This window comes from Phyllostomus discolor, chromosome 5 (assembly GCF_004126475.2).
Source record: "Phyllostomus discolor isolate MPI-MPIP mPhyDis1 chromosome 5, mPhyDis1.pri.v3, whole genome shotgun sequence".
Lineage (NCBI taxonomy): Eukaryota > Metazoa > Chordata > Mammalia > Chiroptera > Phyllostomidae > Phyllostomus > Phyllostomus discolor.
Genome location: NC_040907.2, coordinates 20,856,420 through 20,874,354, shown reverse-complemented (window position 1 = coordinate 20,874,354; position 17,935 = coordinate 20,856,420). Strand labels below are relative to the sequence as shown.

General features: G+C 40.8%; 1 protein-coding gene across 2 annotated transcripts in view; it reads right to left on the bottom strand.

Moving 5' to 3' along the window:
- ZBTB8A (zinc finger and BTB domain containing 8A) overlaps nucleotides 1-17,935 on the bottom strand; it is a 37,587-nt gene that overhangs the window by 6,487 nt on the left and 13,165 nt on the right. Inside the window, exons 2-4 of one of the 2 annotated variants that reach the window (XM_028511918.2) lie at nucleotides 16,579-16,682; nucleotides 5,141-5,961; nucleotides 1,927-2,096 (exon numbers count right to left, since the gene is read on the bottom strand). In XM_028511918.2, coding sequence (XP_028367719.1) covers nucleotides 1,927-2,096; nucleotides 5,141-5,960 — 990 coding nt within the window. In that variant the 5' untranslated portion in view covers nucleotide 5,961; nucleotides 16,579-16,682. The remainder of the gene's footprint in view (nucleotides 1-1,926; nucleotides 2,097-5,140; nucleotides 5,962-16,578; nucleotides 16,683-17,935) is intronic. The other variant, XM_036025717.1, reaches the window with a different exon arrangement.

Genomic DNA, 17,935 nt, shown 5'->3' with positions numbered 1-17,935 from the left:
AATATCTGGGTGGTAAAAATATGCTGTTTTTATTTTCTTATTTTTACTTCTCTTTTCCTACTTTTTATAATAAATGTTTACTGCTTTTGTAATAAGGTTGTTTTAATTTTAATTTTTTAAGATTTTATTTATTTATTTTAGAGAAGAAGGGAAGGAGAGAGGAAGAGAAACAACAGTGCGTGGTTGCCTCTCACATGTCCCATGATGGGGACCTGGCCCACAACCCAGGCGTGTGCTCTGACTGGGAATTGAACCAGTGACCCTTTGCTTTGCAGCCCAGTGCTCAATCCACTGAGCCACACCAGGCAGGGCTAATTTTTAATAATCCAGTTCAGCAATTATCAACTAGTGCACCTTAAGAATTTTTAAAACATGCAATACCTGACTATTTAGTGAGGGGCACTAACCTCTTTTCCCTCAGATTGTCAAAAAAAAAAAAAAAAAGACAACAGCCAACACAACAACAGCTGTCTGGTATGAATGAACCAAAATTATACTTATTTTTTTGTCAGATAGGCAAAAAACATAATGCCTTTTTTTGGTGTGCTGCAGACTTTTGGTACTTAGTTTATGTTGTGACATGACATGAAGGAAGTTGAAAATCAGTGATCCAGCTTCACGAGATTATTGAAGGAAGATGCTTTGTCTGTTTTGCTCACTGCTGTATACCTACCATTTAGAAAAGGGTCTGGCACATAACAAGTACTCAATTATATTTGTTGAATAACTATAAAGCAATACATTAAGAAATTACTTTAAGGCCCTGGCTGGTGTGGCTCAGTGGATTGAGTGTGGGCCTGTGAACCAAAACGTTGCTGGTTCAATTTCTGGTCAGGGCACATGCCTGGGCTGCGGGCCAGGTCCCTGGCAGGGGGCGTGTGAGAGGCAACTGATATATCTCCTGCACATTAATATTTTCTCCTTCTTTTTCTCCCTCCCTTCCCGTCTTTCTAAAAATAAATAAATAAAATCTTTTTTTAAAAAGATACTATTCTCTTTAAAAAAAACTACTGTAAGGGACTCAGTGTCCTTTAAAATTAAAGGAGCTCTTATAAATGGAATTGAAATACAAGCAATAGAACAGATTTTGGAAAAAAAAATTTGGTGCAAGATGAACAGCAGAACAATGTTTCTACATCATTACGTTATTATTTTTTTAAAGATTTTGTTTCTTTTTAGAGCGAGGGGAAGGGAGAGATTAAGAGAGGGAGAAAAACATCAGTCGGTTGCCTCTTGTGTGCCCCCTACTGGGGACCCAGGCTGCAACCCAGGCATGTGCCCTGACTGGGAATCAAACTGGCGACACCTTGGTTCTCAGGCCGGAGCTCAAGCCACTGACCCACACCAGCCAGGCATCACTATATTATTAAACCACCAGAGCATTTGCCAGCAAATTGCCTGAGATTTTTCTGACTGCTGACATCCAGTCCCTTGCTGGGAGTAGTTCTGTTGCCTGCTTTGCTGCCTTTCTTGAGGAGACTATAAGGAACATGGAGTGACACTAGAAAGGGGGTGTCATGCTGAAAGGTCAGACAGCAGACACTAGAGATCCTACCAGGTGATTCAAGAATCACCATTAGATGGTGGGTATCTGAGGTGGTGGTTCTGACCCAGACATTTAAAACATTTTTACAGTTTATATTGTCTTTGGCTCCAAAAAAACCAGTATATATAAACCAATTAGATTTTAAATGCATTGAAATAAGTACTCAAAAAAATATCTCCAGCTTCAAGGTCTCAAAGGAGAATAAATTGATATATAGAGAGAGAATTATGTATTATGTGCAGAGTAAAAACATTAAGTTGGAAAATTTTTTAATATGGTAAAATTGTGTGAAAAGATTTCCATCATAAATTAGATTCTCCTAAAGCAGATCAATGCACATATCTCTTAAGAAGTAAAATGATGAAAAATCAAATACATACTGTTCGAAAATGACTACTTAGATGGTCTAGCCTGCTAAATCTTTTCCCACAAGCTTGACATGGGTAGGGCCGTTCTCCCGTGTGACAGCGAAGGTGGCGCTTCAGGTCTGCTTTCCGCTTCACCACGTGCGTGCAGTACGGGCACTTGAATCTCATCCTGGGCAGGTCATCTGTGAGGAGACAACTCGATTAAATCCCTGGGATTTCACAATAACAAGTCTAGTAACAAAAAGAACCCAGAAGGAGTTGGTGAGTCCAATCTTGAAAAGGAGAAAGCAGAAGAAATGTTATCAAGAGTTGATTGTCAATGTAAACCTAAGTACAGAACTGTAACTTTAATATTAATATGTGATATATTTATAGTCTGGGTAAATTTAGATGGTCACACTTACCTTTTCATTAAATGTCATAGAGTCAATACATATTGAATGTAAAAAGGTAGTACTGGATTTTAAAACTGTAGATACAGCCCTGTCTGGTGTGGCTCAGTGGATTGAGTACTGGCCTGCTAACTGAAAAGTCGCAGGTTTGATTCCCAGTCAGGGCACATGCCTGGGTTGCAGGACAGGTTCCCAGTGGGGGGTATGTGGGAGGCAACTACACATTGATGTTTCCCTCCCCTTCTCCCTCCCTTCCTCTCTGTCCAAAAATAAAGTAAATAAAATCTTAAAAAAAAAAAGTCTGCAATCCTATCATTTAAAAAATAATAATAAAATAAAATTGTAGATACAATCCAAAAGTAAAATTATTTAATATTGAAGCTTTAAGTAACTTGTTTTATTTAAATGTCTTTATTTCCTTTGCCTTTATTCTTCTTACACTTGTAATACTTTCAAAAGTGAAAAAATTTCAAGGATCTCTTGAAAGGATCTTCAAGGATCAACTGTTTTTTTTTTTAATTCGGAAATTTAAAGCTCTTTTTTTTAGAATTTTTAAAAATTTATTTTTAAGCCCTGGGTGGCGTAGCTCAGTGGACTGAGTGCGGGCTGCAAACCAAAGTGTCGCAGGTTCAATTCCCAGTCAGGGCACATGCCTGGTTGCAGGCCATGACCCCCAGCAACCACACATTGATGTTTCTCTCTCTCTCTTTCTCCCTCCCTTCCCTCTCTAAAAATAAATAAATAAAATCTTTTAAAAAATGATTTTTAGAGAGAGGGGAAGTAAGAGAGAAAGACAGAGAGAGGAACATCAACTGGTTTCCCCTTACACACCCTCAACTGGGAACCTGACCCACAAACCAGGCATGTGCCCCGACTGGGAATTGAACCTGTGACCTTTCAGTTAGCAGGCCAATACTCAATCCATTGAGCCATACCAGACAGAGCTGTGAAGCTCTTAAAGTATAGTTGACATAAGGGATCTTTAATTGTTTATTTTAAAACTCGCATATTCAACATGTTAGCTGTGATTGAAAGCACACCTCATCAACTTAACTGCTGTTAACTCAGCTGTTCATTCCTGAAGTTAGGTTTAAATAACCCAGATTTATAAAAGGGCAGAGCCCAAATAGAGAAATGATGATTTTATTGGTGTTTTAGAGTGAAACAAAGATGTCCCATTTTTGCTGTTGTTTGTTTGCCTTGGTCAATGGTTAGGGCTCAGGAGGATTTTCTGTAAGCTCTACAGTATGATAAAACTTCATATATTTTCATGTTAGTATCCTACAAAAAAAGTGATAACTAAATATCAATCAGGCTGCTTAAAAATGTTATCTATATGCAAATTATATTTTTGGAAATTTATGCGACAGCAAGAGAAATGTGAATACTGACTGGCTAGGTGGTGATATTAAGGGCTTGTTAATTTTGTTTACATGCAATAATGGTATTGGAGTGTCTTTTCTATTCTATATTTTAGGGACACATTCTGAGATTCTTACAGATTAAAACATGTCTGAGATTTGCTTAAAAATAACAAAGGGAGGGGTTAGGGGTAGAGGTACAAATGAAATAAGACAGACCATGAGTTGGAAGTTGATGGGACTGGGTAACTGGGTGCATGGAGGTTAACGAAACTATCCTCTTTACTCTTGAAAGTTTTCTAAAATTAAAAATTTTAAATATATAATCCAAACCTTACACTCTTCAGGAGTTTCATTTTATCCCAATTTTTCCTTTAAATTCACATGTAAGCTATGAAGCAGATGTGCTAACTGATTAACTGGGAGGGAGGAAACTGGATGATCCTCATTTGTACTCCCTGTTCTCTACTTTCGTCTTCAGGGACGAGGGGAGGCTTACTGCAAAACTATCAGCCTACATAATTCCTCTGCATTCTACTACTATCATACGATGAGATGTCCCAAGCTGTTGCACATGAATCACAGCATCAATGCTATAGATGTTAAGTTTTTTTAAATTATGTATTTATATCATAATAAATTCAGAGTTACTCTAATTTCTTTTGGGTAAAGGGTCTGTGAACTTTAGCAAATACGCAGGGTTGCTCTGTTTAACTTTTCAGTGTAAAGATACTCTTTCCAAAGAGACAATCAGTCGATGTTTCTCTCACATATTGGTGTTTTTCTCCCTCTTTCTTCCTCCCTTCCACTCTCTCTAGAAATGAATAAATAAAATCTAAAAAAAAAATTCAATTTATGCCCTGACCAGTGTGGCTCAGTCGGTCGAGTGTCATTTGTAAAGCAGAAGTTCAGTGGTTCGATTCCTGATCAGGGCACAAGCCGGGGCTGCGGTCCCTGGTTGGTTGGAGAGCTTGAGGGAGGCAACTGATCGGAGCTTCTCTCTCACATCACTGTTTCCTCCTGCCCCTCCCCCCTCTCTAAAAATCAATAAATAAAATCTTTTAAATTTGTTTTTAAATTTATGTTTTATGAAATAAATTTTATTAGAGAAGTGACTTTTAAAAAATCACTTGGGCCCTGACCAGCATGGCTCAGTTGGTCTTAGGAACTGAACAATTTAGAAAAGAGGTTTAAACATTTAGCAGTAATCTAATCACCCACAGATACAGGTTTGGAAAATCAGAAAATTGTGGATTTTGACCCTCAGAACGAATTGATGTTTCTCTTGTACATGGATGTTTCTCTCCCTCTTTTTCTCCCTCCCCTCCCCTCTCTCTCTAAAGATAAATCTTTTAAAAACATCACTTGGTTCAACTACCCATAACACCTAAAAGTAAGGGCATGTTGGGATAGGATTGATTTATATAAGGGCATTGGAACCTGAGTGAGGGGACAGATTCTCTTTTTGGGTACCTGGAAAACTTCTTGATGTGACTTCAGAGCCTTGGCCGTACTGAAAGCCAACGGTCGATTCTACTTCAGCGTCAATTTGTGCTTGTTCTTCAGACTGCGAAACGTGGCTGGAAGAATCAGACGTTCGTGCATCTCGCTTGCTGGACTTACAGTGAGCAATTTCAGAAGGCTGTGACAACCTCAAATGTTTGGACTTTTTAATGGAATCTCTCCTTTGTTCATGCTTGGCCAAAGGTTGCTGAGTATTCCTCTGGGAAACTGGAGGGTAATTATACTTATTCCAAGATTTTCCACTTATTACACCTGTTCCTTGATCTGGGCTTAGGCGAGAATGTGGAGAACCGCCTTCTTCTTGCCAGCCACTGCTATAAAAAGAGGAACGCTCTATACCATTAGAATTGGCATCTTTATCGGAGAGACTGAAATAGCGATCTTTTTCTTTCTCACTAATGTCTAATGAAGATTTAATAAAGGTCTTACATACACTAATGACATCGGTCATCTGGAGGAAGCTAGCAGCTGACATCACTTCTATGACATTCTGACCAGTAAGAGAGAGTTTGCCGGAGTAGACGAAGTCCAGGATAACTGTGAAGGTGTCAGGGGAGAAAGCCTGAAATGTAGCTGTTGTCGGCTGACTTGTCTCCTTTGAGTTCTGGGAAAGAAGCATTTTAAAGTAGCCACTACTAGCAAATAATACATTTCGATGTGCTTTGAAGACCTTCCCTTCAACGAGGATACTGCAATCACAAAACACATCCTGCCGGCGCTGCTCGTTTAGCTGCTGCAAGAGTTGAGACTGATGAGAAGAGATCTCCATTCTAAAGAGGAGAAGACACGTGTGATTACCAAACACAAAATGACACTGTTTTCTAAGATGAATAAACTAAATTTACAATCAGAAATCTCTTTTTTTTTCCATGAAAACCACTTTCTTAGAGAATACAGTCTCTAAGACACGAAGAATAATAGGTTTTAGGATAGCATGTAATACCATACTATTAGTTTTTAAAATTTCAGACAATTATTTGTATAGTCACCAAACTTCATTTAGCATCTTCTATAAATCAGGCCGTCTGCGATATGATGAACTGAACAGGCTTGATTTTTGTCTTCATCTAGTTTTCAGTCTAGCGCAGGTTCAGGCATTGAATGAATATTCCCATGAAGTTACAAATGACAGATTATTCGTTAAAACAGAAAGAGGTGCTATGGGAAGGATACAAGTGTAAACTAGCTTAGATTGAGACGGAGAGGGTTAGGGAATACTTCTCTGAGAGGTAGCATTTAAGCTGAGACCTCAAAGATGACCAGGAATTCTCCAGGTGAAGAATGAAGGGAGATTTCTGATTCAGGCAAAAACAGTGGTCTGGAAAGTGCTGAAACTTTCCTGCCACAGACCTCTAACGGTGCTGGCTAACATTAACCAAAAATTTTTAAATGTGTGTGGCTGGGCTTGCAAGAAAGAATATGGAATCTCTAGATGCCAGAGGTGGAGAGGGAGCAGAGCGGGAACAGCAACGTGGGCTTGGGTTTTTACCAGCAGCAGAGGTTGGAATCCTCTAAGGACCACACTCTTAATGAAGAAAGTTTGTCTTTGCAGGGCCTTGGGTGAGGAAAAATAACCATCCCTAGGTACAATATCCAACCCAAGGTTGTGTCTTTTTAGGTTCTGGAGTCCAAACTTATTTTACCTGCTTAGTGTGGGAGACCTCAAGCTAAAAAATTAACAAGAAAATTAGTCCTGGGCTGGTGGTGCCCATGGGGCATCTTGCAGAGGCAAATGCAAAACTGCTCAGGAAGGCCCTGGCTGGTGTGGCTCGCTTGGATGTTGTTCCGCAAACCAAAAGGTCATGGGTTCGATTCTTCGTCTGGGCACATGGCTAGGTTGCAGGTTCGGTTCCCAGTCGGGGCGTGTACAAGAGGCAACCCAGCACCCAAGCCAGGAGAAAATAAGCTCTGCTTCAGCTGGACTCAGAATCAGTCCCCTCTTTATACAAAGTCTCCAGTATCGTACCACCATGATGTCTAATCTCTCCTGCCGTACAAATGCACAAACAAGCAAACGAAACCTGCCCTTGATTTCACATCTACCTCTGGCTACTACTCTATTTCTCTGCTCCCTTTATACAAAATTCATCAAAAGAGTTTTTTTTTCTGTTTTGTATTTTTCATTTGCTGTCTTCCCTTTCCTCCTGTTCTTTCTTGAACCTATTCTAATCAGGTTTTCATCCCCATTCATCAAAACAATTTTTTAAAAGATTAGCAACTTGCATGTTGTTAGATCCAATGGTTAGTTCTTTGCCTGCATCTTACTGGCCCAGTGCATCACTTTCTTCATCCTAAAACACTCTGCTTGACTGCCAGAACTCCTCTCCTTCACGGTTCTTCTTCTGTTGGTCACTCTTTCTCAGTCTCCTTTGCTGGTTTTCCGTTTTCTGAACCTGAAGTGCTGTGAGTTTCAGGACACGCTACCCCAAAATATGGCACCTAGGCACACCAAATATCTTGAACTGAAACAGGAGGTCACTCTGACACTCACCTCCTTTCTTCCCTACAATAGATCATAAAATCCTCATGTGAGAGGTACCCTCCCTATTCCCAAAGGAAAGGTGCCTCCTTATCTCAAAGACAAAGAGGCACAGACAAGAAACCGACCCGACAGGCTTTGCTGCATTTCCCCAGTTTACTAAACTCACCTCATACTCCTTACCCTACCGTGTCCCTCCAGGACTGTCCACTCCTCATTAACCTGGCATAAAAATACTCAGGTCCAACTATTTCTTCATTTCCTTTGGAAGATTTCTGTGTCGTGTAAAACTTACTTTAAGTAAACTTGTTTGAATTAATCGTGTTAACCATCTTTGTCAGTTTAATTTTAAACCCAGCTAGGAAAAGGATCATGGAAAATGTTTCCTCCCTTACAGCTGGAATGCCCCAGGCTGTGGGGCTCAGACCTCTTCTCTACCCATTGTCATTCCCTAGGAGAGCCTGCCAGTCTCAACCTGAAAGACCAGAAAGAGCGTCTTTCTTTGAGTTTATGCCTCAGAGATTTAAACATCTAGCCCCCCATCTCTTCCCTGAACCTAAGTCTCATATCTCTATCCATCTGCATCTCCTCTTAGACACTTAATAGGCATCCTAAACTCAACACATCCAAAAACATATCCTTCATTCACCCTCATCTTAAACCCGTTTTTCCTACAGTCTTACTCCACCTCAGGAATGGTAACTCCATTCCAGTTGTTTAGACCAAAAACATTAAGAGTCACCTCTGACTCCATGTTGTTGGCTTTACCTAAAAAACCAAACCCAAAATCTTTCCCACTTTTGTCCACTACTGACATCACCACCTTTATCCAAGTCACCATCACCTGTCCACTAGGCTTGCAACTTCAGTCTAGTCTGAATGCGGCAGTCGGAGTGACCCCTCTAAAACATTACATGAAATCATGTAACTCCTCTGTGCAAAACCCTCTGGGGGTTCCCCATCCAGCTCCAACCCAAAAGGCTCAACATGGTCTGCACCTTCCCACTCCTGGCACCTCTCTGCCCCCATCGCCTTTGCTCTACCCTCATGCATTGCATTCCTGCTGCAACAATCTCTGCTCACTCCTGAACAGTCAAAGCATATTCCTGCCAAGCAGCCTTTGTACTAGCGATTCCCCCTGCTCAGCAATTCTTCCTCCAGATACACACATAGTTCGAATTCTCCTATCTTTAAGTGTCTGATAATTTGTCGCCTTATCGGAGATGCTTTCCTGTACCACCCTATAGGAGCACCCCTCCCACTCTCCATTCCCTTCTTTATTTTATTGTCTGTTTTCTCCTACTAGGTCCCAAAGAGCAGGAACTTTGCCTGTTTTGTTTACTTATGCACTCCCAGCTCCTCGAACAGCACTTGAGTACACAGTAGATGCTCAATCAATGTTGTTAAATAAATAAATCAAAACGTTAAAACATACAAAGAAGTCATTATTTTTTTTTTAAAGATGAGGCTTTCTTGAGTTCTTCCCACAAACAGAACTTCTTCTTTTTTTTTTAAAGATTTTATTTATTTTTAGAGAGGGAAGAGAGGGAGATAGAGAGAGAGAGAAACATCAATGTGTGGTTGCTAGTGGTCATGGCCTGCAACTCAGGCATGTACCCTGACTGGGAATCAAACCTGCAACACTGGTTTGCAGCCCGCGCTCAATTCACTGAGCTACGCCAGCCAGGGCAGAAGTCATTCTTTATAAAGAAGAATGAGCCCTGGCCGGGTAGCTCATTTGGTTAGAGCATAGTCCCAATGTGCCAAGGTTGCAGGTTCCATCCCTGGTCAGGGTACACAGAAGAATCAACCACTGAATCCATAAATAAGTGGAACAACAAATCCATCTGTTTCCCATCTCTCTCCCCCTGGTCCCCCTGCCTCTCTCTCTAAAATCAATAAATAAATTTAAAAATAAATTACTATTACTTTAAAAGAATAAAAATTAAAAATGAGCAGGCATACAAACAGCAGAATTAAAACCCCGAGAGTTTCAGAAAGTACAATAAAAACCCAACAGACTCTTACTAATACGTTTAAATTGGCCAAAGAGATAGAAGTTGATACAGACCAGCTTATAGTTATAGGCATGAACACTAGAGCCAGGTAGCTGGACTTGGAAGTCCCGCAGACAGCTATTCTTCCTTGGAAAACGAGCTTTTGGAATGCTCCCGGGCTCTCTTAGAGTTTGACGCTGACCACGGGACACTAAGTGGTTGTGCCCGAGTGGCCTATCATGAGTGTTACTAGTGCCCCAAATTACACATTTGGGCACATGCAGCAGCACTCCACCGTCAAGAGCAAATGTTACATACAAGCTCAGACTGAATAGATCCTGAATCCACAAATAAGTTCATGAGCAAATGGCGCAGTCCTCATTGCACCTGCCCCTACTACCCTGCTGCTTTTCCTCACCTCACACATACCGCCCATGGTGAGTCACCTACAACGAGCTGGCTGAGGAAGAAAAAGCTGAAGCCGCACTTAGAGGTGGTTCTGCACTATATGGACGCACCAGTGGGAAGAGGATGGCTGAAACACCACAACTCCCATCAGGAGTGTCCCTGAAAGGCAATGGGAAGGGAAATATCCCCACTGGGCATCTGGCTGTCCGCTTGAGATGGACACAGAGATACAAGTATGGATTTTTACCCAATTCGTGGACAGTGGCTAACAAGTTGGTCAAATGCTCAGGGATTTAGAAAGAAACAGAACTACTGGTAACTGAAAGGCATATGAAGAAAAGGTAGATGGATACACCTTTTGGAATGGGCACAAGGTATGAGGTTTTAGAGCGTATTGTGAATGTTGAATAAAAGGGCACCAGCTGCTGAGAACGCTCTCAGAAATCAAGTGGACAAGATGACCTGTTCTGTGGATGCTGGCTGGCCTTCTCCCCTCACCACCATGAGCTCGCCATGTACTCCATCACCCAGAAGCGGCTTGCCTGATAAAACAGTGGAATAAACAACGGACTATTCAATTATGGCCCCATCCAACAGATGATACCCTGAGAGACTGGGGTGCTATCCAAATGGATATGGTACATACTTTTAACCACCGCCATAATACAATGCTACTTTTGCCATAGACAGGACACTCACTTATAGAAAATAAAAACTGGAAGTCCCTCTTTTCACTTTTACTATTTTTTTTTAACTATTCTTTTTCTAATAACCTACTAACAGAATTTTAAGACCTCTGCTTTCTGCCCCTGCAGAGGTCGTAACTCCCAAGACAGGAATGCCTGCACCCAGGAAACATTGCATGGCTCCATCAAAATCAGACTGTGATAGACCTAAAAGAAGAGTTAACAGTGCCCATTTCGGGGAGAGCACGGGGGTGCCTTTGTATGAAGAGAAGTTGCATACTGTAAGGCAGACTCGTAAACTTGTTTAGAATTTTGAATATAAGAAGAGTGGTGTGTACAGAGATGCCAAGTAGCCAAAATGGTGGACTCTGCTGCTTATTTGCCTGCTGCTCCCAGCTCAACACCCCCGATGACCTACTCTGCTTGCTATGATGGAATGGGAATTCTGCAAGTAATATTTCACAGGCTTCCTTCCTTGCAGCTAGCTTCCTGTTAGATTCTATCAAAAGAAGGAACTGACAGATCAGAAAGAGGAAAAGAAGTTTCCTGCTCTGGGCAGTGGAAATGCAGCAATTACGGGCGGCTGAGGTGGTGGCCCGGGGCTGGGGGCATTCTGGACTGCAGTAGCCTTTCCATCCTTTGGACTTCCCATCTCTGATACAAGTGGCACTTCCTTGGCAGGTCCAGAACTGACTGTGATGGCAACTCCAACTACACAGCAGCTGGGACAGACTTGTGGGCTCCAGCCCGGGGTCACAGAAGCTTCTGACCTATCAGAATACTTCTTCTAGCTCCCCCCGGCCCCTCTTTGCCCTTTCACTGTTCCAGTCCTTCTTAGACATTTGGAACCAATATCATGTAGTAAATTTCCTCTCTTTGGAATTTAGCCAGAGTGGTTTCTGTTTTCCTGAGTAGACCGTGACTGATACCATTTCTAGTACCAAAAAGAGATAAATCAGCTAAAAGGATCTATCACCCTAAGACTCAACCTTCTTGATAAACAACGTATTCTTTCCTCTCAGCATGTCTTTTACCTTTGACCTCTTGCAGACAACCTTCGTCACTTAGAAACTGCACTGATTTTGCTGCTGTCCTGGTTGGTATTTTGTTTTTATCATTAACTTTTCAAGCAAAAATTTAAACACTCGCCAAAAGAGTAGATAATACAAGGAATGCTCATGTACTTACTACCGACCTTGAACATTCAACAATTGTGCCATTTTTATGTCTTTGATCTGCCTCCGTGTTTTCCCCCAGAATATTTAAAAATAAAATCACGGGCATCGAGTCATTTTACCCATATTTCAGATGTACTTTTTACATGAGCCTCCTTCCATTGTTGTTATAGTTGGACCTGCATTGTCTTCCGCCTGCACAGCATCCCTTTCTCTTCCTCAGGATAGGATTACTTTCTTGCTTTTGGGAACTGCCTTCCACAGTTTGACAATGCTATTCATCCTTTGGCCTCCTCAACCCCATGGGCACGAGACCCAGACTGATCAGCCTGAGTCTTTCAGTGGGGTACATGATGGAAGCTAAGCATGATGGTCTCACCACATGAGGACATGGGCCTTATGGATCTTGTAAGACTAGAACTACAAAAAGCTCTCTTCCACAAGTGAGAAAGCCCACGTAGGAATAATGCTAACACAAAAGAAAGCCAGGCAAAAACTGTTTTAAAGAGAGTTCTAATGAGATTATTTTAATTCCCAGATCCAGCTGTGCCTATAGCCAATGCTCCCTCCTCATTTTTAGTTACACAAACCAATAAATTTCCTTTTCTACTTAAATTTAAGTGACCAGGAATCATTTACTCCTAATATGTGATATTTTCCAAGGCTGCAACTATAGTCCATTCAAGAATACTCTACTTAGCAGGAAGAACTCATTTTTATAAATAGCAATATTAATGGGATCAGTACAATTAAGGCCACCATATCGTTAAAACATAGTTACTAATGTTGCTACATTGAAGTTGTTTTCCTTCATAATACCTGAAGTGTTGGCATGCCTCCAGGCCAAGCTTCTTTCAACTTTGTTCATTCAGATATAGTTGTGAGTCATTTCTTCTCAGGCTACAGGAACTTTTATGGTACCTTTCATTATGTTGGAAGTCTGCGATCAATCTCTACTTACCAGCTGATCAGTTATCTGAAGCTGTTTCCCTGGCTCGAGCCACTATAAAATACCCACTTTAACATCTGAAATAATATTTCTGTTTAGTCCTCACACAGTAACTTTAATCTTAACCCTTGTACACCTGTGATAAGGCGCTATATCTGTAATGAAATTTCTTCCATGTTTAATGTAATCCAGTTTCTAGCTAACACTGGGCTTCAAAATCCCAAACCTCCTAGAAATTATTATATGAATAAGAATGTATCTGCTGGCCAGAGACTGGAGTCTTCGCATTCTTATTACGTCCCAAAGACCCAAATTTTGCTGCATCCCTATTTGACCATGTCTCTGAGCACAAACTAGGGATACTATGTTAACAAGAGACAGAATATATTCAGGGTTATGTCATACAATACACCTGCCAAAACAACACACCTGGGGATACTGCTGGAGAACTATCAAATCAATACCCAATTCCTTACTAATACCTTGTTAGTTAAAACCTAATAATTCCTTTTTTGAAATATGGTAGTGGGTCATGACATTACAATTTTTTGTTATTATAAATAATGCTGCAATGAGTACTTTTGCACATAAATCCTTGAGCACTTGTAAAATAATCTGATTACTAGAAATCCAATTGCTAAGTAGGTACAGACAGATTATCTTCTCAAAACATTACATCAATTTATATCTTGGCTCTGGCTGGTGTAGCTCAGTGGACTAAGCTCCAGCCTATGAACCTAGAGGTTGCTGGTTCAATTCCCTGTTAAGGCACATGCCTGGGTTTCGGGCCAGGTCCCCAGTAGGGGACACCTCAAGGGGCAACCACACATTGATGTTTCTCTCCTTCTCTTTCTCTCCCTCTTCCCCTCTCTACAAATAAATAAATAAAATCCTTAAAAAAATAGCATTGAGCCCTGGGCGGGTGGCTCAGTTTGTTCATTCCTAAATTAGGGCACATGCCTAGGCTGCAAGTTCAGTCCCTGGTAGGGGTACGTTTGGGAGGCAGCTAATGGAGGCTTCTCTCCCACATTGATGTCTCTCTCTCTGTCAAATCAATAAATATATCCTTGGATGAAGATTTAAAATATTTTTTAAAATTTTTAAATTATTTTTAAGATTAATTAATTGTTCATTTATTTATTTATAGAGAGGGGAAGGGAGGGAGAAAGACAGGGAAACATTGATGTGTGAGAGAAACATTGATCAGTTGCCTCTCACATGCCTCCAGCCAGGGACCTGGCCTACAACCCAGGCATGTGCCCTGACTGGGAATCGAACAAGTAACCTTTGGAGTTTCCAGACGATGTTCAACCAATTGAGCCACACTGGTCAGGGATAGATGTGTGTGTGTGTGTATGTGTGTGTTTTCTTTTATAAGTATACCATGAAAACACTAATTGCAAGAGAGCTGGAATGGTTATGTTAAATATCAGACAAAGTAATACCAGAACTATAAAGGCACTTTATAATGATAACAGAATTAATTCATCAAGAAAATATAATAACCAAAAGTACCCCATGCACCTAATAACAGAGCTTCAAAAGACATGAAGGAAAAAGTGGCATCTACCATGCATGGAGCTTGCAGGACGGGAAGTTGCTCTGGGTAAGTCAGTGAGATTAGTGAGGAATGTACCCTGGCTGGGAATCGAACCTGGGACACTTTGGTTCGCAGCCCGCGCTCAATCCACTGAGCTATGCCAGCCAGGGGCAAATAAATAAAATCTTAAAAAAAAAAAACTTTACTCAAACAAAAAGACTTTCATTCTTTAAAAAAAAAGTGGTTGTCAATTGAGGTCAGGTGGCTGCTGGGAGACAGGAGACAAGGATGGGAGATGAATTATTTTTTAAAAATTATTTTAAATTGATTAGAGAGAGAGAAACATCAATTTGTTGCTCCATTTCTTGATGTATTCATTGGTTGCTTCTTATATGTTCTCTGACCAGACATGGAACCCACAACTTGGGTGTGTTGGAAGGATGCTTTAACCAACTAAGCTACCCAGCCAGGGCAACAAATTTTACATTGCATACTTTAAAATATTTTTGAGTTTTGAGTCATAATACATTAAAAAATAAAAATTTTTAATGTTTGTCTTATAAGTGGGCAAAATATTAATAATCAGCCTCACATTTAGCCAGATGTAGGCTGTAAATGAAGATTAAGATGTGATGACATTCTGCCCTGGCTGGTAGCTCAGTGGATTGAAAACCAGCCTGTGAATCAAAGGGTCCCCAGTTCGATTCCCAGTCAGGGCACATGCCTGGGTTGAGGGCTAGGTCCCCAGCACCACAGTGGCAGGGGAGGGGGTGGTGAGAGGCAACCACACATTGATGTTTCTCTCCCTCTTTCTCCCTCCTTTCCACTCTAAAAATGGATGAATAAACTCTTAAAAAAAGATATGATGCTATTCTGAGTAATGATATTCTGTGTCTTTAGTTAAATCAAGATTTACATGCTGCATGAACAAGTGACATGTTAATATTCCACTATGGAAAGTCAAAGGGTTGGACTTCTTGGGAAAGAGAACACCAAGCAAGCTACTTCAAAGTGACAAAACAGCTACTCTATCCAAGTGTCGGTCTGGTTAACGGTCTGAACATGGTGATTATGGCAGGAATGGAAAGAAAAGATGCAAAAGATTTGTATGGGAAATAAATCCATGAGGCATAATGGCTGATTGGCTGTGGAAGGCTAAAGGGACACTGATTTTCCTTAATGATTTTATTTATTTATTTTAGAGAAAGGGGAAAGTAGGGAGAAAGAGGGTGAGAAACATCAATGTAAGAGAAACATTGATCAGTTGTCTTTTGCATGTACCCCAACCAGGGACCAGGCCCACAGCCCACGCATTTGCCCTGACCAGGAATCAAATCAGCGACCTTTCACTTTGTGGGATGACACCCAACCAACTGAGCCACGCTGGTCAGGGCGAGGCACAGTGATTTTTAAAACCTAGGTGTTTAGTAGTATCCCTATCAGAAATTAGAAAGACAGGAGAAAAAACTGGTTCAGAGGCATGACTTTGGTTCAAAATACACTGTGTTTGAGCAGAGTGGGAAGTCGGGTAAAGATGGCCAGAGGGCCGCTGAAAACGCTGGTCTGAAGTTCAGAGAGGAAGTCAGACTTGAAGACAGAGATGTGGGAGATACCTGCGAGTAGAGATGAAGGGGCTCAGAGGAAACAGGGGCTGCGGTGGGTAGTCTTATTACCCCTGTTTTACAGAAAAGGGTATTAACCCAGACAGCGACCCCCAAGGGGCAGGCTGTAACTACTGAGCTACACTCCTTTACCACTGAGGGCGGGGGCAGGGGCGGGGAGCAGGCAGTGGAAGGTCCGAGTGCTGACAGTTGTTCTACCACTGCATTAGCTGTATGTCCACGGACAAGTAACTTTACCTTCCTAGGCTTATTCCCTTCTCTGCAAATTGAGGGGACTGACCTAGATACTCTCCAGCCCCATGTAATATTAAAAACATAATTGAATAAGTTTTTTAATTCAAAATATTGAATTAAAAACTTAGCAATAAGCAAACAGGGAGATCTGGCCAGAAGATCCAAATGTTGAATGTTTTATGCATTGAATTTTCAAGGAATAAATCCATTCTCTGATTCATAAAATCTATAATTGCAAAGTCATACTTTTTATCTATTTAAGTTAGGCATAATATCAAGAATTAAAATTTTTCCTACCTGGAAATTTACAAATGCTGCTCACGAAATCCTGCTAAGTCAATTGAATAAAGTAAAAAAGGGAAGCTTCGAAGTCAAACACAGTCTTTGTATGAAGGATTGCCCTGCAGAGAGAAAATAATCATTTATAATGTATTTTTGTAATGAGATTTAAACATCTGCTCAGATACATAATAAGTTTTTATTTAAATAAATTATGTGGGAGCATCTATCAGATATCATTTTTAACATGTAAAAATAGATAATCTGGCAGAGATTATTAGTGAGAAATTTATGTATTTATTACCTGAACCTTAATATATAAATCTGTAAGATTTCTAATATTATGATATATTATGGCAAATTGAAAGCAAACATACTTTTTAACTTTAACAATAAAATAAACTTAAGAAAACATCTAGTCAAAGGCAGGCCAGGAGATGAGATATGAAGACAGCAACTTGTGTCCTACTACCCTTTTCCTGCATGTGACACAGATATGATTTGCAAGAAGACCAAACGGAATAGCATTCAAGACTCAACTTGAAAACTTCAACTTAAAAACTGTACGGTTAGGAGAGAAGTGGGGGAAAATGCTGCGACTAAGGTTCAGAAAGTCCCACTGCAGTCACCCAGATCTTTTACAACTCTTACCTGACTTGCCAGAATGTACAAGAGTACACTGCAACTTCTAGCAGCAGCTGTGACAACTCTAGCTACAAGAAAGTTGCAGTTTTGCCCTGGCTGGTGTGGCTCAGTGGACTGAGAGCCAGCCTGCAAACGGAAAGGCTGCAGGTTCGATTCCTAGTCTGGGTTGTGGCCCAGGTCCCCAGGTGGGGGTATTTGAGAGGCAATTGATCGAAGTTTCTTTTTCTCCCTCCCTTCCTCTCCCTCTGAAAATAAATAAATAATCTCTCTCTATAAACACACACACACACATAAAAGTTTCGGTTTCTACTATATTCCAGACAGTTTTAATGACCACTCTAACAACAAAATCTGTTCCACTAGTTTCTTCATTGACTATGATTTTATTAATGTAGAGTGGTAAGGCTTTATGTCCATAGGCAGTGGGAAAATGAATTTGATGCTTTTAAAACCAACCAATTGCGTAGCTCAGTGGATTGAGCACGGGCTGCGAACCAAAGTGTTGCAGGTTCGATTCCCAGTCAGGGTACATGCCTGGGTTGCAGGCCACGGCCCCCAGCAACCACACATTAATGTTTCTCCCTCCCTTCCCTCTCTAAAAATAAATAAATAAAAAATCTTAAAAAAAAAAAAACAATTAAGCTGTCTACTGCCATACCACCCTGAACACACCCAATCTCATATAATCTCGGAAGCTAAGCAGGGTTGGGCCTGGTTAGTACTTGGATGG